General features: G+C 33.6%; 1 protein-coding gene across 8 annotated transcripts in view; it reads right to left on the bottom strand.

The window, feature by feature from the left end:
- The window catches only part of CSNK1G3 (casein kinase 1 gamma 3), a 105,699-nt gene that overhangs the window by 40,147 nt on the left and 39,675 nt on the right, over nt 1–25,877 (bottom strand). For all 8 annotated transcript variants that reach the window (XM_037028694.1, XM_037028703.1, XM_037028684.1 and 5 more), the window contains exons 4-6: nt 20,732–20,801; nt 3,709–3,857; nt 1,926–2,160 (exon numbers count right to left, since the gene is read on the bottom strand). In XM_037028694.1, the coding sequence (XP_036884589.1) occupies nt 1,926–2,160; nt 3,709–3,857; nt 20,732–20,801 (454 nt within the window). The remainder of the gene's footprint in view (nt 1–1,925; nt 2,161–3,708; nt 3,858–20,731; nt 20,802–25,877) is intronic.

The raw sequence follows: 25,877 nt of genomic DNA on the forward strand, positions 1-25,877 counted from the left end.
AACAGTGAAAGGACAGCAAACTCACAGTTATTAACAACCATACCTAAAACAAAAGCAAACCAAGAGGACAGCTAGATCAGGAGCGGAACCATAGAAATGAAGATCACATGGACAGTTAGCAACAGGGGAGTGAGAGGAGGGGAAGGGGGGAAAAGGTACAGAAAATAGCATAGAACAGTAGGTAGAAAATAGACAGGGGGGAGGGCAAGAATAGTAGGAGAAATATAGAATCTAAAGAACTTGAGACATGTGGTCATAAACTAAAGGGGGGAATGGTGGGGGGATGTGCAGGGTGAAGGGAAATGAAGGGGAGAATAGAGCAACTGTAATGGTATAATCAATAAAATACATTTTAAAAAAATAAAATATTTAAAATGACAAAAAAAGAAATTTGCATCAAATTTAGAGCAACAAATTTGCATTAAATTTTGCATTAAGCTTGAACATTCCTCCAAGGAAACTATTCAGATGATCAGAAGGTCACAGCTACAGGCAAGTAGTGATTGGCAGCTTTATCACAACAACACACCTGCTCGTACATCACATCTCATGCACAGCTTTTTGGTGAAACACCAAATCACCCAGGTGACTCAGCACCCCCTACAACCCATAACTGGCACACTGTGATTTCTGGCTCTTTCCAAAACGTAAATCACCTTTGAAAGAGAAGGTATTTCAGACCATCAGTGAGATTTAGGAAAATACAATGGGGTAACTGATGGGAACTGAGAGAACTGTGTGAGGTTCCAAGAAGACAGAAGGGGACCAAGGCATCAATGTCCTATGTACCATGTTTCTTTTATCTTGCATCTTCAGTAAATGCCTCTATTTTTCATATTATATAGCTTAATACTTATATTCAGTAAGATAAGAATCCATGAGTACATACTGATATAAGTTAGTAAATGTAAGAAGGGAAAGCTTTTTACATTAGAACACCAAATAATTACATAATGGATAGAATTAGAAAATTATCAATGCTAAATTGATGCTAAATCTGTTGGGTAAAAATTTGATGTGGAACAACATATTTATATGATCTCAAAATCTATTTACAAACTACTTTTTAATTACAAAGGGAAAATTAGAAATTTTAAGTGGAGAAACTTAGCAGACACTACCCCAAACAAATCATCAAAGCTACTTGGAACCAAGTGACATCATGTACCTCCTTACTTGATGCTCTAAAAAACACATCACTTTTATGATATTTGTGCTAAAAAATGCATATGTAAAGATAATCATGAAAAAATATAAGACAGACATATACTGAGGTCATTCTACAAAACAGTCTGTACTCCACAAAAATATTAAAGTCAGGAACCATAAAGAAGGGTGAGAAAATGTTCCGGAAAAAAAGAAACTAAAGACATATGACAAATAAGTAAAATGTTTGGTCCTGGACCAAGAAAAAAAAGCTGTTAAGAAACCCCGTGAGGTTGGTACTGTTTTATCCTTTTTACAAAATGGGAACCAAAGGCATATAGCTAGTACATAGTAAGCAGTACCATTACGGTATGTACTCTTAGCATTAGATGCATTAGGCAGTTTGCTATCTCTCTGGCTAATTGTATCTAAACCTCCAGTCTCAGTCAAAAACCTATACACACACTAAATTCAATTAGAAGTAAGTATTATTTCATATCCTTTAACAGAAGTAATCAAATCAATTACTCTAACTATATCAAAGTTGAACATTTCAAGTTATATTAAAAAAAATATAGTGAATGCAAAGATATCTGTCATTCATGTACTCTAGAGCAACTTATTTTTAAAATGTTTTATTAAATAAAGTAAATTCTAGCTAGATGTGGTAAATATTAACTGTAATAAAAGTAATTAAACCTACAAAAACTAAACCATAACAATAATAAAAACTCACACTGTTAGAATAGTTACTGAATTAAAAAAAATGGTACACATACCTTTTCCTAAATGTGTATTTATGCTCATATATCTAGCTGTTCCCGTAAGGCTCTTGTGTTCTCTGTATGGTATGTGTTTCTTTGTCTCTGGATCAATATATTCCTTTGCCAAACCAAAATCTATAATATGAATAACTTGCTGGGTTTTATTTCCTGGTCGTCCTATTAAGAAGTTCTCAGGTTTTACATCTCTGTATATCAAGTTCTTTGAATGAACATATTCCATGCGAGAAATCTTGATTCAAAAAAAAGAGAAGATAAACTGGACTTGAGGCTTTGACTAGCATAAAAAGCATGATAGATGAAACATAACTATGACAATAAAAATAACAAAGAAAAAAACAAATTGTTTCAACACTTTAAAAGTAACATAACATCAGCAAACAGTTTCTCAAATATATGTCTGATTATGATTAAAAATACCTGCTTTTACTATTAAGGTCACTTATAAATAAATGACTTGTGTTTGAATTTTATGAATTCCTTTCATATCAGTAAGCCTGATCCAATCAATACTTTCAGAGGATGCTACATTATAAAGTCAAAAAGCTTTATCAATACTAAATCTTGAATTCAAAAGTATAAACAGACATATTCACAAAGTTGCAATTTATTCTTCCTCATCACTTCTATACTCAAGCAACTTTTACTTTTATATTTTAAAAATTTAAAGAATCTAAACTGTTAAATAAAAACAATTAACAGAGCACCCTTTAGTCTATCTTTTTTCTTTTTGTAACTTTTCTTTCCTTTTTCCCTTAAGTATGAAACATTTTAAAATATCTTGAAATTAGAAAATTTTCAAATGTAACTCTAATGATGCAGTACATTTTTATTATTTTATATATTCTCCAATAATGTTCACTATATAAACTGTCACAAAATAGAACATTACAAACAAGAAAATTAAAATTGCACCATTTAGTGATAATCGTAGTTGACAATGCAGTGGACACAGATAGCCACTCAGGCCATTTTACCTTTTTAACAAGGTTTGGATCATATACAATATTCTATGACCTATACTTCTAATTAATGATATATTATGAGCATTTTCCAGATCATGAAACTTTCTTTTATTACATACTTTGTATTAAAAATATGCTTTACTTTAAGTTTTACTATTTTATTACTATTAACTATTTACTCAACTAATCTGTTAATTCTGGACATCTGAGTTGTTTTCCACTTTATAACCAATATTTGTGCACAGAAAGCTGTAACTATATCTGAATACTTCCAACAAGATAAATTTTTAGAACTGGGATTAATAAGTCAATGGATAAAAGCGATTCTAAGGCTTCTGTAGCATACTTCTATTGGCATTTATTTCAAAACTGCCTTAAAATCATCCTCTACCTTGCTTCCCCCCAGACTCCCTGAAATTTAAATAATTTATAAGTCTCTCTCATTAGTCTGTTTCCTCTTTTTCCCAGCTATTAGGATTTACTGCCAAGATTCAGAATCCATGTGTCTGACTGAAAGTTCCTTTCTCAAGTACTCATCTTCTAAATGAAAAGTACTAGAAACAAGTTAACCCTCAAACTGTGTTAGCATTCTGAAACGAAAGCAATATGATATTAATTCTTTCATATAAATAAAACACACCTGATTCAGTTAAGTTGTATGCATCCTAAAAAGGCAATAATATTTAAAGCAGAAACATTTTTAGATTGAATGCTCTGCAAGATAATGTAACAGAACTTGAAATTTTTAATATAAATACATGACCAAAGAGCCACACAACTGTTGAAACAATTTCAAACCAGCCTGCTTTACTTACCAGTTGGATAGCTATCATGAGAACTGTTTTAAGAGAAAATGTTCGGTCACACAAATCGAACAAATCTTCCAAACTCGGTCCCAGCAGTTCCAGCACCATAGCGTTGTATTTACCACAAGGGCCAAAATAGTAAACTTGAGGTATACCATCTGAGGGAAAAGAGAAATAAGGTTTTTAATAATTTCCTCATCTTCAACATCAAACTTCATTTCCTAGAAATTCAATAAACAATTTTTTAAAGTTTTTTAGTTTCAAGAACTGCAGTAGTAGTTTTACATTTTCCATACATACAATAAACTTTCGCAGACCTGGCCTTCTCCTACTGAACAGGGTAGGCTGGTTACACCTCTACTGCAGCTACGTGACTGAACTGTATTACAAACAGTGCTTCATTGTTGGTTTCTCAACACGGACAGGAACTGGACATTTTAGCCTTATATTACCACGACTTAGAGAAATGCTTGGCACATAGGAAAGATTTGATTTTTACTTGACAAAAGAGCCACTATTCTCTTTAGTAACCCTATGGTAGACAGCATGCTGTAATTGGCTTCCAAGATTCCCATCCTCTGGTGTATACATCCCATATAATCTCCTCCTGCTAAGCATGGGCAAAATCCCCATATTTTACTTGTGATTTGGGTTATGTTATATGGCAAAGGTGATAGAATACCTCTATCAGTGGACATTAATCAAAACAGAGTATTCTGGTGGGCCTGACCTCATCAGGTAAGGCCTTTAAAAACAGGGGCTAGAAGTCAGAGATCAGATTCAGAGCAGCAGAGCGTTCCTGTTAGCTTTAAATGAGCAAACCACCATGTTGTGGAGAAAGTCACATGCCAGGGAATGGTGGGCAGACTATAGGAACTGAAGAACTTGGTCCCATAGCCATGAAAAACTGAATTCTAGGAATAACCAGTGGGCTTGGAAGAGAACTGAGCCTCAGCTAAGACCGCAGTCTGGGCTTACACCTTGATTTCAGCCTGGCAAGACCCTCAACAGAGGATCCTGCTATATCTGGACTCCTGACCCATAGAAACTGGGAGATAATGAAGTCTCCTGTTCTATGCCACTAGTTACTAAATAATTTGTTATTCAACAATACGAAACAATCAAACTCCAAGTATAAAGTCTAAATGAACAGAAATCATCTGTATTTTATTTTCAGAAGTAAAAGACTCCCAGTAAACAAACATAAGTGATCAATTTATTTTAACATTGCATTTATCTATTTATTCAGGAGGAAATTAATTTCCATCTTAAATCTCTAATTTAGTTACAAGTGGTCTGTTCATTTTTATAAGGGAAACAATTGTTTCAAATAAAACCTTCCCATTCTTTTTTAAATAAAAAGTTTGGGAAACAAGTTTATTCTTGTTATCATTTTGAATATTATTTATTGCAGGGGGAGGACAGAAAATATTAACCTAGAAGCAAGTACAACTAGGTTCTTAGTTTGGCCTAATATTAACCATTCAGCCTCTCAACTAGGCTTCCATTGGCTTATCTATACCATCTATCACTAGTCTGGGTAAGACCAGTTTTCACAAGGCCATAGAGTGTCTGAAGGAGGTAAGATAACATAATCACAACACAGGGAAGGGACAAGGACAAGTTCAAATTGCATACATGGTCTCCTCCCCAGAAAAAGAGATTGTCATATACCTTCATGTGTACATGTGTTAGCACCCCATCTCTCTCGCTCTTTCTCTCTCTCTCTCTCACATACACACATACACACACACATTTCCTCTTGCCACTGGGAATCACTATCTTAGTGTGAGCTGCTTTTACCAAGAGCTACTCTTATCATACATGTGTCAGATCTACTCCTCACATGTATACCAAGAGATGAGAGACACTCAAGTTTACTTCAACTTTGAAATACTGCTTTTACTAAGCTATATACATTAAGAGCCTAGAGCAGCAATTAAAACTTATCAATAGTCCTCAGCTACTAAGCTTTTCTAATCATTTCTACAAAGACTTTTCCCCCTCTCTACCATGGAGTTTTTAATTTTAGGCTCTTAATTTGGCAATCTCTAATAACTGATTTCCACTCTTCAGTCTGTTGCTTCTGATCTAGGTACAAGGAAACCAGATCATCAAGCTTGTTAGATCTATTTAGAGAATGTAAAATAAACAGGTTCTAAAGTGTTTCAATGAAAGGATTGTCAAAGAGCTTTCCTACTTCCTTCTGGGTCACCATCTATATTTCTTTTTTTTTAATTTTTTAAATATTTTATTTATTTATTTATCTTTAGAGGGGAAGGAGAGAGGGAGAGAAACATCAATGTATGGTTGCCTTTCGTGCGTCCCCTACTGGGAGTTTGCCTGCAGGAAACTGGCCTGCAACCCAGGCATGTGCCCTGACTGGGAATCGAATCACGATCCTCTGATTCGCAGGCCTGTGCTCAATCCACTGAGCTATGCCAGCCAGGGCTATATTTCTAATAGTTGAAGTTATTGTGAAATGATCACTGAATAAGGTAGCAATATATTTTGGTTTATTAAATAACTGATCTTTTTCAAAGGTTTTAAAAAACAGAAAACCACTTAAGAAATTTCAGTGTCTTAATTAATTTAATGAATGCTTTTTGAACTTCTACTATATCTATTGAGGCCTAGATTGGACATTACAGATTAAATGTAAACAAGATGCCAAGATCAAGAATGATTTAGGTTACCACTCAGAAATCCACCAACTGTACTTCACCATAATAACAGGATAAATGTTTAAAAATGTAAGATCATCTTGATAGATACTGAGAAGCATCTATCATAGCTCTCAGCAAATTTGGAACAGAAGGTAACTTCCTCATCTTGGTAAAGGGCATCTAAGAAAAACTCACAGCTAACATCAAACCTGAAGGTAAAAAAAAGTGAATGCTTTCCATTTATGACTAGGAGCAAGAAAAGGATATCCACTTTCACTTCTTCTATTCGACAATTCAATACAGCAAAATGAATGAATGAATGAATGAATGGCATTCTCAAAAGTGAATAGTCTGTTAATTTAAGAAAAACTATTTGTTTTTCCTATTTGTTACTAACAATAAAATTCACACTTTCAAGTAAATATTAGAATTCTGCAAAATTTATATCTGCCAGGATGGACTTGACAGCTTCCCACTACTTAAACAAGCACACCTTTTCTGAGGAAATTGGGATGATGTTAGCTATCACAATCTAATTTTAGGTATGAAATGTGTCAGTATCTGCATTTGAATAATCTGCCTAACTTTGAAGCCACTATATTCCAGTCACCAATGCATATATTTACAAAACCATGCACAGAAAACTGATCTATCGAAGTATGATATTTTATTTGTAAGAGAGACCAGGAAAAGTTTTTTGTTTTTTTTCCTATAGCTCCTAAATCTATATTGCAACTGACCTTTAAGAAACAACCACTTGTCAAGTATTGGTACAGTATCAAAAAATATTCACAATTTAAAAGTTAACTTATTAACCGAGGTTTACAAAATTGTGAGTTAAAACCTTGTTGGTGAAAATATGAACTGGTACATTTTTAGAGGAAAATTGCCCTATTCTTTTCAAAGGAAGCAAAACTGTGCATACAGTGATGTTAAAGCTATACTACTTATAACAGTAAAAAGCAATAGGGAACCACCTAAACACCCATTAATCTTGAACTAATTAGACAAATTATGTTATATCCATTTTGGAAGCACAGGTGATTCCTACCTACTCTTTTATATTTTTTAAACTTTTCCAATTTTTTATGAAAAAAACACATGCTATTTTTGCAATAAGGAATTAAATGCACATTTTTAAAAGTCTTCTGGGACCACAAAGAAAAACTTGAATTAGAAAAAGATTTAAATTTAAACCACATTTATTTAATCCATATATTAACAGTAACTGAGTTAGTATTTCTCAAACACTAATTTCTCTAATCTTCAAAGTTATATAGCCTTACCTCTACTCTTACCTATTAACTTCATTTTGGAGTTCCTAGAGACAAAGCAAAGTATACTATTCAGACTCTATAATGTAAGTTTGGCTTCTTCTCCCTCTCACCACACCTCCCTAACAGAAGGAATGAAGAGATGCATTTTAAGACTCAGATTTAGTATGCCTCACTTGGTTTGCGCTCTTCTCAGGTTACATTTCAAAAAATTCTACCCTAGTTCTGCCATCCAAGTTATCAAACTTTTCTTTTTATCCAACCTTCAGCTGTCTCCTTTTTTTCAAACTATATCTATTAAGCATGACCCAAATTATTCACGCAGAATTTCTCATAGCCAAGGAAAGGTATGTAAGGTAAATCTACTGTTATATTTCATGTTCGCTCCAACTCATTGTTGGGAGGAGATCATGTACCTACCATGTATATTCATCAAGCATATACATACTATACCTTTGGGTTTCTAATATAACACCATGAAAAAAGTCAGTAAAGAGACAAAAAAGAACTACTTCAATTTTCTCCAAAATGTCCTTCCTTTAACAGTTTCAAAGTCCCAAAGTTATGTATCTTTACGTTCTCCAAGATGGTTAAATTTCATAAGCAGCATTACATTTCAATCAGTAAATTAAACAGACATTTAGTCTCCAGTGTGAATAAAAATACTTCAGCTTTATCATGCAACATAATTTTGCCTTAAAATTATTACTCATTTAATTATTACTAATTAAAATATTACTCAGTACAAACCTTTGGTGAAAAAAAAGATGACCTATCTCTGAATAAAACCTTGGGATACATACTATTTTGTGAGTCCATGAATAAAGAAACTTCCTACATAACTATTAATAATGTATTCCAACACAACTTTTATGTAATTGAGATAAAGAATCATGAGTTGTAATTTTTTTTAAATCAAGAATGTAAAGTCAATCCTGTAAAGACCAAACTAGGATTTCATATCCAAGGACAAGTTTGGGTAGTTTTCTAAGACTGAGCAAACAAATTAAATTGTTAAAAGTAAGGAAAGTTTGCAACTAACAAACAGGGGCTAGGGAACATGCTAAGCAGAAACAAAACAAAACAAAACAACCACAGCAATATAAATATGGTAGTAAAGAACACAAGAAAGAGTATTTTTGGAAATGGGAGAAGTGTGGGGGTGGGTAATAGAGAAGAAAAAGCCTCATAAGGCTTAGGAGGAAGAGTAATGAAGGTGTTAAATTACTAGCTGCATCTGCAGATCAAAGTATCTGGCTACTGAACTGCATGGATGTAATCAAACTCATGGGCAAAAGTAAGCTTTTGTATTTGTTTTTATATCCAGTGAATTTCCAACTATAAACTTTTACTGTACCCAATTCCTATTGTTCTGAAATTATTTTTCAAACCACTATAAAAAGTCACTCATTATGATCCATCAAAGCTCTTATAATTTTCAACATCAGTATTTCTCAGGGATGCTTACTGGCATCCCTAATATTCTTTCTTTTTTTCTTTTTTAATTCTCACCTGAGGACATACTTATTGATTTTTGGAGAAAGGGGGAAGGAGAGAAACCAATATGAGAAAGAAACATCAACTGGTTGCCTCTTGTACATGCCCCAACCAGGGACTGAAACCACAACCCAGACGTGTGCCTGGGATCAACCCACCGGGAAGCAAACCCACACTCTTTCACCCCACAGGCTGACGTTCCAACCATCTAAGCCACACTGACCTAATTTTCAGGACAAGTATATTTGCCTCCCAAGCAAAGCTTAAGGATGGGCCAGAATATAAAATTCACATATTACTGGAAAATACAATCTTACACTTATCCTACCCAAATTAATTTTACTAAACATTTCACTTTATATTTCAACATTCCATTTAAGTGACCAAACAACATTAATTAATTTAAGTCACAAAACAACATTAGGAGGTCTAACATTCTTAAAGAGTTCTTAGTACTTTGTGCCAGGTATTGAAATACCTCAGTTCCTTATATGTAGGCAAGAGTTAAGCATATCTTTAAAAAAATAATCTCACGTTTCTTTCCATTTTCATGTTAAGTAGTATTCATATAGGAGATACTAAAACAAAGGAATTACTACCCCTCTTCGGAAATTTAAATTTCAATTTCCCAAGATACAGTTAAGAAAACCTAAATTTTGATTACAAATACAAAGTACAGAAGTATCACATAGACTATGTTCTTTCCCAAGGCAGTTTTACTTTAAGGCATTCTTAACCTTTAGCACAAATGCTTATACTCCTAGCTCAGCAGTTCTCAACATATGGTTTAGAGATACTTGGGGACAGAGACAGTCCATGAGGCCCTTTTGGGAGGTCAGTGACATCAAATTATTTTTATAATAACACCAAGATGTTTTTTACTCTGTTCTCGCACAATGAATAGTCAAGTTTTCCAGAGGCTACATGATGTAATTCCGTAATGGACCAGATACAAAAAAAAGATATGAGAATCTAGTTGTTTTCTACTAAGACAGACACGAAAAAGATGATTACAATATGTAAAACAATGCCACTTTTCTCACATTTTTTTTGATTTGGAATATATAGTGAGATGTGATTTTAAAATATTATTATTGTTACCTTTAAATAAATGTAGCAATATTTCTATGTTTCTATTTTAATTTCTCAAATGGTAACTATCAACAGCTATAACCTACAACAAAAAAAGTTCTCTGAAATTCTCAAAAAATGTTGAGTATAAAGGACCCCAAAACCAAAAATTTGAGAATTGTTGTCCTAGTTAAACAGTAAGCTCTGATATAAACATGTAAACTGAGTTCTAGAGTTGGTACCAGTTATTCCATTAAAATACCACTGCACCCACATCTAGTAGTAAAATTTTATCAGTTAATCCCAAATGAAGAGAATAGAGCCACCCCACTGTAAAACAAAAAAAAAAAGAAGCAACACTTTTCTGTAATAATCCTATTTATAAATTTAGACATTATTCTACATTTTAAAGAACATTAAAAAATAATGTTACAAGTAGTTATTCTCTATTACAATTAATATTCAATTAATATCATGTGAACATTATATTACATTATATTATTCATTATTCAGTTTTTCCCATGGAGCCTAAATGATTAAGAAAACAATGATTCTATCATTTTTACCACTAAGCTTCAAGCTTACAAACTTCCCCCCCAATGTGCTACTTTATATTTAAATTTTTTAAAAAATGAAATATAAAATCAACATGTGGTTTTTCATGTTATTTTGCTTTCTATCTTTTTATTATTAAATAGGAAATTATAAAAATGATGCTGTATTTTTAGGAAATTAAATCTTTCCTCTCCATTTAGTCATAGCTTATTCAAAAAGTAAGGTTTCTTTTTGTCTGTGATTCTTATGTGATTAATTAATCACTAAAAATACTATAATCATCACATAACACACAACTATCCTAATGCCTACCCCATATAAACAAAATGAACTTATTTAAAGAATGCATACTACAGCATCCCCTAAATTTACACATTCTCTGTAAACTATAACTTTAACAGAAAAACTTTGTCCACTTTTATCTACTAGAACCAGTGCACATATAAATTTGTACAAGTTCAGCAATGCATAACTTACAGAAATTCTCATGCAGGAGAGTCCTCTATAAAGAATTAGAAATATTACATATCCTTAAGATGTCTCCTAAAAGCCATTTAGCTAAAAACAGAAAAGAGAACTCTAAGAAACTGCTACACAAACTGCTGGTTATCTGGGCTAAGATTAAGTCTACACTAACCACTAACCACACAGTATTCTTCATTATTTTTGTTAATACCAAAATACAGTAGGTAATATTACAATTAGTTTACTCACTTACCGTCCATGATTTTTACAATATTTTCTTTCTATTTTCTCAAACAGACACTTCTACATAACAAGATCAATTTCCTAAACATGACCAGAGAAAAATCTAATCTGGCAACTCAGTGAATAAAGGGAATTTTAGATATTACTGAAAGTGTACACCCATGTTTAAAAGGCTAATAAAGAATAGGCTGACAGCAACCAGAGGGGAGAGGGGAGGGAATTTCAGGGGAGAAGGGGAAGGGTTTTCAGGAACAAGTAAAAAGGACACAAGGACAAGAACAAGGGTGGGGGTAGAAATGGGAGGGAGGCAGGTAAGGCTAGGTGGCTGGGCTGGGATGAGAGTAAAAGACAGAAAACTGTACTTGAACAATTAAAATTTTAAAAAAAAGACTAATACTATTTCACACAACTTTTCTTAACAGTGAGTAGTATGATAAAATTGCCATCCATTGTGGAATTACCAACACTCATTTAGTTAACAGACAGAGCTAAATTGTATTGAAAAGAATATGAAAATAAAGGCATCTACAAACCAGAGCAAAACACACAGAGAACACATATATCCTGCCCTTTTAACAAAGCACAAACCGAGAAGGCAGAGGAATCAGTATAAGGAAGGAAGAGAAGCTTTTTTAACAGCTCTTAGAAGGCAGTACTATACAGAGGTATAATTTTAGAAACAGCCACTGCTGCTATTATCAAATTACATATTATTTAGAACATCATAATTCAGGGAACATAAAAAAGTCAAGCCACTCACTTATTTAAGAAACAATGCTTTAATATATGCATGGTCTCAAAAAGTATATTTAATATCATTTCTATAGTTAGAGATTTGCTATGAACAGTAATTTATGACAGAAAATATTATTTTACTTCCTTTAATAAGTAATAATTTATGACACAAAAAGTAGTTATTTTACTTTCTGTGATAAAGGTATCAGCTTGATAAAGAAATTCCAAGAAATAATTGCAAAGTTCCCCCCAGTATCACCTATTTAAAACCATCTAATGCCAAGGAAATAATTAAACATGAAGAAGCATTACTCAGAATCACAAATCTTCAAAGAAAATTGCCCCATAAATTTCAAAATATGTCCCAAGCATTTTCATAAAGTATCAACAATTCAACTAAATTTTTTTTCAAGTACACAAAAACTAAATTAATTCTAACAATTAAAATTGATCCTACTCTGCGAAGTGATAATTTTTAGATGACTGAATTATACAGTTCAGGTAATTAACCATTTGCCTATCTCTTTGCTCTACCATTTCCATTAATTTAAAACATATTACTTGGAGGTAGAAGAGGATATAACAGGGATAAATGCTAATAGAAAAAATACAATAAAAATAAACTATTAAAAATATATGCAACTGATTTTTTCCTTCTATTGCTACACCTGTAAAATGCAAAATTAAATTTATCTACTTACAGGAAAATAAAAATAAAATTAATTAAATATCATATTTTGAATTGCATGACTGTGCTGCTTTGTCAGACAGAAACTCAAAATTTAGTAACAATTTTTGTAAAGTATTAAAATCAAACTTTAAACATACAATGACAGAAATTAAAAGGCTTTAGGCAATTCTGGAGACAAATATAAGCAAATAGCAAATAATAACATTATGATATGATATAAGAAAAATAAAGATATATTCAAAATAATTTGGGATCAAAGAAGAAGCTTTTCTGGAGAGAAACAAACAGATGTTATGAAATGCATTGCAAAAGGGGTGATATTTAGCTGGGGCCTGAAGAAAGAAGGAATTTGTTAAGAAAGACATTCTAAAAATGATACACACGTGAAAATAATAAGATCTATTCAAGGAATAGTAAGTCAAATGCAACTAAAACGTGAATCAGTAAAAAGACAAATTTGGATTTTACGCTAAATAATAACTCTCTGAAGAAAAGAAGGAAAGAAAGAGGTGAGATGCATAACAGAAGGCCCAATTCAAAGAAAAGTGACAAGGAGACTGAGAGAAGAGACAGAACTGAATTTTGTAACTATTTCTCAAAAAGCCAAAATCAAAGGTGACTAACATTTTCAGCTTTAAAGGGTGTGCCACTAATGGACTGAGATAATCCAAAAGGGAAAAAAGGTTATTTGGAAGAGAAACATCACTGGAGATGGGGAAAAGAAGAGAGGGAGAGTAATTCTAGGTATATTACCATCTCTGATTCCGAGTAGTTATATACATGTTTGACTAGATTTTAAGAATGGAGACAACATAAAGAATTGGACGCTGTCTATAGATTATATAGATTATAGTCTATTCTATAGATTATAGATTTCATCCTTTCCTCCTTCCCCCTAGTACAAAATATCCAGGACAATAAATACAAAAGCCACATACTAAAAAAAGATAGAGAGAGCCTAATTCCTTCCTTCCCTTTGAGTAGCTAGCTGAACCTTATACTGTCCACCTCAGAACTCCTTGTTTATTTTTCCTCACGTATATCCATTTACTTGTTTAAGCTATTGCTGTCATGATTTTTGTTACCGGCGGTCAAGTTCATTCCTACCCAATGCAGTGGTCAGCATAATTCTGCCTGTTCCCCCTCTCTTGTCATATTCTACATTTCCCCCAGGAGATCACATCCATTCTTTTAGCTTGAAAAACTACCTATGTGCCGATGACTCCCAAATCTAAATCTTCATTTTACTTGATAAATGCTGAGTAGATGTGACAAAACAAGATTATTCAATATATTAAATTTTTGCTATCACAGAAAGTGATAAAGGTATAAAACAATATTCCAATCCTATGGAAAGCTAAGAAATATAAAGAGCCAGACCCTCATATTCACACTGCAGAAAAGTTGTACAATCCCAACGGTGTGCATATAACAATTTCAGTGAAAAAATAAGAGAGAAAAAAGGAATATTGTCGGGGAAGTTAAGGAAAAAGACATGTGGACTTACAGGAGGACCCAAACCTACACTAGATAAATTGTGCATATTTTCAAAAATATTTCACTAAATAATTTAATATAAATCTATTTTTTGGTTTTCATTGTGATAAAATATACATTATATGAAATTATCATTGTAGCCATTTTTAAGTATACAGTCCAGTGGTATTAGGTATATTCACACTGTTGTGCAACCATCCCATTAAACAATTATTTCCTATTCTTCTCTCCCCTCAGTTTCTGGTAAACACCATCCTTCTTTATATCTCTATGAATCTGACTATTTGGGGTGCCCAAATAAGGAGAATCACAGAGTATTTGTCCTTTTGTGGCTAGCTTATTTCATTTAGCATAATGTCCTCATGATTCATCTATATTTTACTGTGTATCAGAATTTCCTTCCTTTTATAAGGCTGAATAATACTCCACTGCATATATACCACATTCTGTTTATCCATCCATCCATACACTTGGTTTGTTTTGACCTTTTGGCTATTACAAATAATGCAGCTATGAACGTGGATGTTCAAATACCTGTTTCAGGTTGTGCTTTCAATTATTTTGTGTATATGGCCAGAAGTGAAATTGCTGAATCAAATAATAATTCTATGTTTAAATTTTTGAGGAATAGTTACACTGTTTTCCACAGCAGCCACATCACTTTACATTCCCACCAGCAATGCACAAAGATTCCAATTTTTGCACATTCACACCAACATCTGTTATCTGGTTTCTGGTTAGTTTTTAGGTTGTTTGGTAACAACAATCTTAATGGATGTGAAGTGGTATGTTTTTGTGGTTTTGATTTACATTTCCCTAATAATTAGTGATATTGAGCATCTTTTCATGTGCTTATTGACCACTGTATATCCTCTTTGGAGAAATATTTATTCAATTCCTTTGCCCATATTTGAATTGGATTGTTTGTGTTTTTACTGTTGAGTTTTAGAAATTCTTTATATACTCTGGATAATGATTAAATATATCTATGTTTCTGAGATCAGAAGAGATCGGCCGCGTTCAGGGTGGTATGGCCATAAACTAAATATATCTATTTTTAAAGAGAATACTAGTTAAGAAAGCTGCTACTTAAATGACACCTTAAATACAGTAAGAGAATTGTAGGTTAAATTATCTTGAATGGACCATTTATGATTAAGAGTAGTTTGAAAATATAATCCATTCAAATATTAATTCCAAAGTCAAATTATTTTAAAGTCAAAAGTCTTTTCCCAAAGAATTAAACTCTCTTGTTTTTCCACAAAGTTCACATGGGTATTCAAAAACGTTTAAATAATGTATTACTGATAACACTAATAAGTAACTAACATTCACATGATTTACATGAAATACTCAAAGATATCCACACTTGTCAGTGTTTCCGAGTCAATGCACACCTTCAAGCAATACCACTCATATTCCAATTTCTGTGAATGCTATGCCATGGAGTACAGGGGAGCACCCTCGTATGTATAGACTACCCTGTAAATGGCGGTCCCAGGAGTTCCGAGTAACACTGCAGCCCTATGGCATTCAAGCACTAAAAGATATATGTTCAATTTTTATTACTATCTCTGACATAACTTGTAAAGATAAAAAAGGCAAAGAATATAATTATAAAAGTGCACTTCTGGAATTCAACTCAATGACTCCCTAAGTTCTAAACTGATTTATTCATTCATATCCATTAAAGTATTCATTCCTAGTTTTCCAAATAGTAGTTTTACTACTTGAGTAGATAGCACTATTGTCACTATCTCTCAGCATCCAATCCTCCTTTTTTGATAACACCTCAATCTCCCATTAGGCTACTACCTCTCCCCACTCTCAATCCCTGAGTTTCAAGTAGCTCTAGAGATAAGCACAGGCTCTAAATCTGGACAATTTACAATTGCTAAATGCTGGAAGCAACCTAAGTGCCCATGAGTAAATGAGTTGATCAAAAACTATGGTACAGCCTTGGCTGGTGTGGCTCAGTGGATTGAGCACCAGCCTGAGAACCAAAGGGTCGCCAGTTTCATATCCAGTCAGGGTACATACCTAGGGTTTGCAGGCCAGGTCCCCAGGTGGGGATGCATGAGAGGCAACCACATACTGATGTTTCTCTCTCCCTCTTTTTCTCTCCCTTCCCCATTCTCTAAAAGTAAGTAAATACAATCTTTAAAAAAAATCCCATTTGATATAGCAAAAAGAAAAATAAAATACCTAGGAATAAACCTAACCAAGAGGTAAAAGACCTGTATTCAGAAAACTACACAACACTGAAGAAAGAAATCAAGGAAGACACAAACAAATGGAAACATATACCATGCTCATGGACTGGAAGAATTAACATCATCAAAATGTCCATACTACCCAAAGCAATTTACAGATTCAATGCAATACCCATTAAAGTACCAATGACATACTTCACAGACATAGAACAAACACTTCAAAAATTTATATGGAACCATAAATGACCCCAAATGGTTTCAATTTTGAGAAAGAAGAACAAAGTAGGAGGGATCACAATGCCTGATACCAAACTGTATTACAAGGCCACTGTAATCAAAACAGCCTGGTACTGGCATAAAAACAGGCACACAGACCAATGGAACAGGACAGGGAGCCCAGAAATAAACCCAAATCTCTATGGCCAATTAATATTCAACAAGGGGGGAAGCAACATAAAATGGAGTAAAAATAGCCTCTTCAACAAATAGTGTTGGGAGAAGTGGACAGCTCCGTGCAAAAAAATGAAACTCTAGCACCAACTTACACCATACACCAAAATAAATTCAAGGTGGATAAAAGACTTAAATATAAGCCATGACACCATTAAAGTCCTAGAGAAGAACATTGGCAAGAAAATCTCAGATATTTCACACAGCAACTTTTTTACTGATATGTCCCCTAGAGCAAGGGACATAAAGGAAAGAATAAACAAATGGGATCTCATCAAAATAAACAGCTTCTGCATGGCTAAAGAAAACAGTATTAAAATAAAAAGAGAACCAACTGTATGGGAAAACATATTTGGCCATGATACCTCAGACAAGGGTTTAATCTCCAAAATATACAAATAACTTACATGACTCCACTCTAAGAAGACAAGTAACCCAATTAAAAAGTGGGCAAAGGGCTTGAACAGACACTTCTCCAAGGAGGACATGCAGAGGATCCAGAGACACATGAAAAGATGCTCAATATCACTAGCTATCAGATAGATAAAAATTAAAACCACAATGAGATACCACTTTACACCAGTCAGAATGGCCATCATAAACAAAGCAACAAACAACAAGTGTTGGAGAGGTTGTGGAGAAGAGGGGACCCTAATCCCACCCATTGTGGGTGGGATTGCAGACTGGTACAACCACTGTGGAAAACAGTATGGAATTTTTTAAGAAAACTAAAAATGGACCTCCTTTTGACCCAGCAATTCCACTGCTGGGATTATGTCCTAAGAACCCTAAAACACCAACCCAAAAGAACCTATGCACCCCAATGTTCATAGCAGCACAATTTACAATAGCCAAGAGTTGGAAGCAACCTAGGTGCCCAGCAGTAAATGAATGGATCAAAAAATTATGGTACATATACACAATGGAATTCTATGCAGCAGAAAGAATGAAGGAGCTCCTACCCTTTGCAACAGCATGGATGGAACTGGAAAGCATTATGCTGAGTGAAATAAGCCAGGTGAAAGACAAATACCATATGATCTTACCTTTAACAAGAAGCTAAACAACAAAACAAACAAACAAGCAAAATAAAACCAAACACACTGACCAGAGGGGAGAGGGGAAGGAATTTCAGGGGAAAAGGGGGAAGGATTTATAGGAACTAGTATAAAGGACACATGGACAAAAACTAAAGGGGGGTGGAAATGGGAGGGAGGTGGGGAGCATTGGGGGAGAGGGCTGGGCTGGGAGTAAAAGACAGATAACTGTACTTGAACAATAATTAAATACAAAATAAAAAATAAACAAAAAAAAACTATGGTACATTTACACAATGGAATAGTACACAACAGAAAGAAAAAAGGAGCTCCTACCCTTCACAACGGCATGGATGGAACTGGACAGCATTATGCTAAGTGAAATAAGCCAGGCGGTGAAAGACAAATACCATATGATCTCACTTATAAGTGGAACCTAATCAATAAAACAAACAAGGAAACAAAATATAACCACAGACTCACTGAAATAAAGAACAAAATGACATTAACCACAGGGGAGGAGGGAGAGTAATAACAGGGAAAGTAGGGGAAGGGTCATCAAGGAACATGTATAAAGGATCTATGGACAAAGACAACGGGGTTGGGGAGGGGAGAAAAGGACTGAGGATGAGAGGTGAGAGTGGGTGGGGCAGGGGAAAGTGGTGGCTGGAAAATGGAGACAACTGTAATTGAACAACAATTTTTTTTTAAAAAGGAAAGGAATGGTACACAAAATAAGACAGTAAGATGCAGTCCCTGGAACTTTTGCTGGATTTTTAGTAAAGTCGTGTTTTTATCATTGCTAAGCTATTGGTAACCACTTCTGCCATCTCATAAGAAGGGCTAATCAGAGAATGAAGCCTTCACACACACACAACAAAAACAGCAGAGGCACAGAGACAAACTTAAGACTGTCCTGATGACAGCAATGTCTTATATAATAAGTCCTTTCCCTAAATTTCTAGTACATAAGCCAATAAACACTTTTTCCCCTAGCTTTTTAGGGCTGTCATTTCCTAGTCCTAATATGTATGGTTTGACATATTATTAGCCTTATCCCCTTATCCTTTTTTAATTTTATTTTTTATTGAATTTATTGGGGTGACATTGGTTAATAAAATTACATTGGTTTCAGGTATACAAATCTACAATACATCATCTGTATACTGTATTGTGTGTTTACCACCCCAAGTCACGTCTCCTTCCCCTACCCTTTAACTGTTGTCGGTGACAATTTTGATAACTCCTGAAGGTCTGTCTGCATTATAAGAAGCTTATAATGATAAATACATTAATATATAAAGGTTGACTCATTGGCCCTACAATGGTTACTCTTACAAAGTATACTCTTGCAAAAAATGCAAAATTGATAATATATTAAGACATGGCAAGTCTACCAACCAGAATGTAAACATGAACTTACAAAAAGACACAGGAAAAATTCCATCTTATTAAATCTCAATTAAAATATCCCTGCCTAGTAAGAAACTGTATATATGATATCATTACAACTAGTAGAATAGAAGTGAACAGAAAAAGTAGTGCTGTAAGAAGTTTTAACATAAAGGAAATGAAACATAAAACCAGAATTTTCTCATTCGTTTTTTCCAATGGCACAAAATATCCATCTCGCTTAGATTTAGAGTTTATATAAAATATACCTGCATTAAGTTTCCTACAGCAATGTAATTACCACATACTTGTGGCTCAAAACAACAAGAATTTCTTTTCTCACAAGTCCTGGAGGCCGGAAATCTGAAATCAGTTTCACTAGGTTGGCTAAAGGTGAGGGAGGCATAAACACTCCCTCTGGAGTTTCTAAAAGCAAATCTAGAAGCTTCTTTCAGTCAGTGGCTACCAGTATTCCTCGGCTTATGGGTACAACACTCCAATCTCTGCATCCTTAGCCACTTTGCCTTCTTCTCTTCTGTGTATGTGAAAGGCCCCTCTACCTCTCTCACAAGGACATTTGGGATTGTACAGGGTCCAGCACAAAGAATACCCCTTTTTTATTACGAAGTCATAATCATGTAATTCTGTAACATAACAGTATCACACTTAAGCACACCATATGATTTTTTAGGTGAAATGTTCAAATTGCTGTCTATCTCACACAAGACATCCACATACCCTACTAACCACACTCAAGCAAGTCTTACTTCCACTAGACCATGTATCTAGGGGCCACCCAGACAATCCAGAATAATCTCCCATCTCAAGATCCTTAATTTACTAACACCTGCAAAGATTCTGCTATAAGGGCACATTTACAGGTTCCAGGGATTATGATATGTATATCTTTTATGAGACCATTTTGTCAGCATACTAACAATTTCATGTCATTTTAATAAGTACATATCCTAAAAGGCTAAAAGTATGGAAGCTAGATGCATCTTATATTCTCAAATTAAAATTTTTCAACAAGTTCTCTACTCATATTAGTATCAACACAAAAAGCTCCAAAAATGTCCTATTTAAAATAAAAAGGGAACATTAAGACTCTAGTAAGAAAATATCTAGTAAGTATAACCTTAAGAAGTTATTCACTTTAACTAAATTTAAATATTATTCTGTGAAACCAAGAGTTATTATGACAATCCACTTTGTTACAAATTTAAAAATTAACATAAGACTTTACCTCCAGATCCTAACTGTTTATAGAATCTATATTCCAAATGTAGCTGTGGCGCTCTGGATTTCATGGGTTCCTAATTAAAAAACAAACAACAAGTTATTAAAAGATCATTAGGCCCCAATTCCAAATGTTATAAATCTAGGTGTCTGCTCTTACATAATGTAATACCTTACTAGGCATCTTTGACTCTCTAAGTTTAGATCACCTATACATTTATTTCAATATCAAATAAATTAATGTCATAAACATACACAAGTTTAAGTAGCTATTAGGTCAAACATTAGGGAAATTTTTATGTTTGACTCTTTGACCCTGCAAAAAAAATCTACTCCGAACATTCATGACTAGGGAAATGGTGACTCTTACTCTTTCTCTTATTCCCAGCTTTTCTGAACTATGTACTTATTATGTAAAAGTTCTAAGTTAAAGTGAAGTCATAGAAAAGTAAAAAAGAAAAAACATAAAGATAATGTAAATGTCAACAGTAACAACAATATATATTTTAAAAATTTTAGTTGGTATATAAAAGCAGTTCATAAGCATTAGGTCACAGAACATTCTGAAGTGTATATACCCCACAACTGTTACCTCAAAAAAACTTTAGAATATTTTTATCATCCTTCCCCCAGAGGTAAGCACTTTTGGACTTCTATCATCTTTGAATTAGTTTTGTTTTGTATTTCATATAAATGACATTATATAGTATATGTTTTATATGTACGTGTCTGGCTTTTTTCATTCAACATAATGTTTTTGAGTTTGACATATAGATAGATACACATACACAAACACAATATAAACAGAAGCAAAAAAGATTACATATACAAGAAATAAATAATAAATGTGTTAAAATATCTGTATGAAACAACAAACTATAAAAAGGTAACAGAAAATTAGAACAAGATCCAACAGAAAAGTATGAAAAAGAAAATTTAAACAAAATCAAAAGAACTTCAAGAAATTAAAAAAACAAATAAATAACCAAAATGTAAAACTCTGTTTGCTATCAGATTAATACAAAAGAAGAGAAAATGTGGACAATGTAAGATAGATGGAAAAATGTCTACAAAATTAGAAAATTATGTATAATTCATCTATATAAGTAATACAGAATGTATTATGAAGGAAAGAAAACACAGGAAAAAAGATGAGTGTTTTCTTAGGAAGGTCTAATATGCATTTGATAAGAGTCTCAGGAGGGAAAGAGGCAGGAAAGTGAGCAGAAACAATAAATGAAAAATACTCTCTCTATATATTCAAGACTTAATGAAAGAGAAACCACAGACTTATGAAGAATGTGAATCCCAAACAGAATAACTCAAAAAAAATTTTGTATCAACATACATCATAATAAACTATGACCAACAACAGAAACTTCAGGCATGGAACTAGTAAAATCCCAATGGAACAATTGTAATTATAAGATTATTATTCAAGAAAACAATCAGCTTAGTTCTTGGGAAGCAGCTAAGAGTAGTAAAGTAGTTAAAATTACAGACACTGAAACAAATTGTTCTGGGTTTGAATACAAAATTCACTAGACTTATTAGTGGTATGACTTTGGCAAATTTAACCTTTCTATACTTTTTAATGCCCTTGAGTATAAAAGAGATAAAGGTTATCTTTTAACACATATATTTATATAACTACATAAAACACATTAATATATAAGTACATATATAATAAACAATTATGGTAATAATGATATATGACTAAAAACAGTACCTTCCACATAATACTATATTAACTACAATTCTTCGGTTAACAATATAAAAGTATACAACCACAAGATGTAATAAAAGATGCCCACTTATGCAATCACAAATGAAATCAAATACCTAACTTATTCAATCACTAATATACCCTAGATCAGGGGTGTCAAACTCATTTTCACTGGGGGCACATCAGCCTTACAGTTGCCTTCAAAGGGCCGAATGTAATTTTAGGTCTCTTTAAATGTAACTACTCCTTAACTAGGGTCAAGGAGCTCAGCAAGAAACAAGGTGCCGGGCCGTATAAAGCAAAGTGGAGGGCTGGATTTGGTCTGTGGGCCTTGTGTTTGCCACCTGTGCCCTAGATTAATAGAGAAACCAGACATAACTTAATTTAGTCAATTTAACTTCATTCTAATACTTTACTAGCAAGAAAACTTTATCATACCACTATGTAACAAAAGTCAACTCACCAAAGAATAACATTTTCATTATTAATAAAATACAGGTCATCATATAGATGCAAACAAGATATGAAGGTGATCGCTGAGGTCAAATTAAAAAACTATCCTGAAACAAACTGTCAATCTGTACTAGGGTAACATTAAATAAATGTAAAAATCTTTATATGAGAGAGCAAAGCTGAAAGTAGTGACTAAAATCTGCTCCGTGAACACCACTGTTATCAAACAATGCCTTAATTTGTACCAAAAATCAGACAGCATTGAAGGTATACAGACTAACATTTTCAATTGATTAAGGCAGTTGTGAACAAAACTTAGTTTATGTCTGGTACTTAGTACACTAAGTATTGCCAATATATTTTGGGACGAATTTCAGGTAAACAGGACTCTAGATCTCAATTCAACGTCAAAATACTAGACATGGATATAAAATTTTCCCAGTCACCCCAAAGAACAATGAATAACCACAATTATCTATATGTAGTACTGATTGCTTTAAAAAGGCAAACAAATGTTTTAAAAAACAAATGATTTTTAAACATTTTAAAAATGTTTAAAAAAACAAGAAAAATAATTAAGGGGATATTGATGTAGAAAGAACATCAACTAAAAAGATGGTATGTGTAAACCTAATAAGGATGAACAATGGCATGATAAATTTTACTAAGGCACCAATGGTGTTAACAGGGTAAATAAGATGCAAATCTGAAAATAACAGGACCTAACAGGAACCACTTAATGACTGAATTAGACAAGCAAAGGTCAGCCTAGTGCTGCGGCTCCTGTTTTGACACTATGGTTTATCTGCCTTAACATATCAGTAAAATACCATTCACATGCTCCAGTGAGTAGATCTGCTCACTATAGGGTGCTGTATCAATAACATAGCACATGGATATTGCCACACTCTAGTCTTTTTTTTCTATTTTTTTATTATCTAATCATTTTTATTGCTATTCTACTGCAGTTTTCCTAATTTTTCCCTTTTCCCCCATCCTCTACCCATCCCATCCCCTGCTCCCACAGTAGATTCCCACACTGTTGTCCATATCCATGGGTTATTCATACATGCTCTTTGTCTAGTCCCTTCACTTTCTTTCCACCATTATCCCCCTTCTTCTTCCCCTCTGGTCACTTTCAGTCTATTCCATGTTTCCATGTCTGTGGTTCTATTGTGTTCATTAGTTTATTTCGTTCATTAGATTCCTCTTAGAGGTGCTATCATATATTTGTCTTTCACTGATTGGCTTAGTTCACTAAGCGAAATATTCTCCAGTTCCATCCATGCTGTCACAAAAGGGAGAGTTCTTTCTTTCTGCTGCATAGTATTCTGTTGTGTAAATGTACCAGTTTTTTGATCCACTCAATGAGCACATAGCTGGTTCCAGCACTTGGCTATTGTAAATAGCACTGCTATAAACACAGAGATGCCTAAGTTCTTTTGAATTGATGATTTGGGGTTCTCAGGGTACATTCCCAGCAGTGGTATCACTGGGTCAAAAGGCAATCCCATTTTTAATTTCTTAAGAAAATTCCATAATATTTTCCAAAGTGATGGCACCAGTCTGCATTCCCACAACAGTGCACTAGGGTCCCCTTTTCTCTGCATCCTTACCAGCACTTACTTGTTGATTTATTAATGATGGCCATTCTGACAGATATGAGGTGACATCTCATTGTAGTTTTAATTTGCATGTCTCTGATGGCTAGTGATGTTAAGCATCTTTTCATACATCTATGGGCCATCTGTGTGTGTTCCTTGGAGAAGTGTCTATTCAGGACCTTTGTCCATTTTTTAATTGGACTGTTTGTCTTCCTGGTGTTGAGTCGTATGAGTTCTTCATACATTTTGGAAATTAAACACTTATCCAATATTTCACTGGCAAATATGTTTTCCCATGTGATCAGTTCCCTTTTCATTTTGATGATTTCTTTAGCCTTGCAGAAGCTTCTTAGTTCAATGTAGTCCCATTTGTTTATTTTTTCCTTGTTTCCCTTGGCCTAAGAGATATTTCAGCAAAAATATTACTACATGGGGTATCATAAATTTCCCTGCCTACATTTCCCCCTAACACTTTTATGATATCATGACGTGTATTTAAGTTTTTTATCAACTTTGAGTTTATTCTGGTGTATGGTATAAGTTCATGATCTAGTTTCTTTTTTTGGTTATGTACCAGTCCAGTTCTCCCAACATTATTTACTGAAAAGGCTATCTTTTCTCTACTGTATGCTCATGACCCCTTTGTCAAATATTAACTGATCATAGAGACTTGGGCTTATTTCTGGTTTCTCTATTCTGTCCCAATGATCTATGTGTCTGTTTTTATGCCAATACCAGACTGTCTTGATTACAGTGGTCTTGCAATATAGTTTGATGTCAGGTATTGTGATCCTTCCTACTTTTTTCTTCTTTCTCAAGATTGCTGAGGCTATTGGGACTCTTTTTTTGGTTCCATAAATTTTTTTGAAATATTTGTTGAGTATCTGTGAAATATGCCATTGGTATCTTAATAGGAATTGCATTGACTCTATAGATTGTTTTTGGGTGGTGTGTACATTTTAGTGATGTTACTACTCCAAATACATGACCACGCTATACACTTCCACTTACTGTATCTTCCCTAATTTCTTTCCTCAATTTTCTATAGTTTTCAAAGTACAGGTATTTTACTCCTTGGTTAAATTTACTCCTAGGTATTTTTTCTTGTCACTATAGTAAGTGGGACTTTTTCCCCAAGTTTCTCTTTCTGGTATTTCACTATTGTGCAAAAATGCCATCTATCTCTGAACATTGACTTTGAATCCCACTATTTTGCCAAATTCACTTATTAGATTATCTTTTGGGTGGGGTCTATAGGATTTCCTATGTACACTATCATGTCATCTGTGAATGATGACAGTTTTACTTCCTCTTTTCTGGTTCAGATGCATTTTATGTCTTTTCTGATCTGATCACTGTAGCTAGAACTT

The sequence above is a fragment of the Sturnira hondurensis genome, unplaced genomic scaffold, assembly GCF_014824575.4.
Source record: "Sturnira hondurensis isolate 20B ecotype Veracruz unplaced genomic scaffold, ASM1482457v3 Scaffold0001509, whole genome shotgun sequence".
NCBI classification, from domain to species: domain Eukaryota; kingdom Metazoa; phylum Chordata; class Mammalia; order Chiroptera; family Phyllostomidae; genus Sturnira; species Sturnira hondurensis.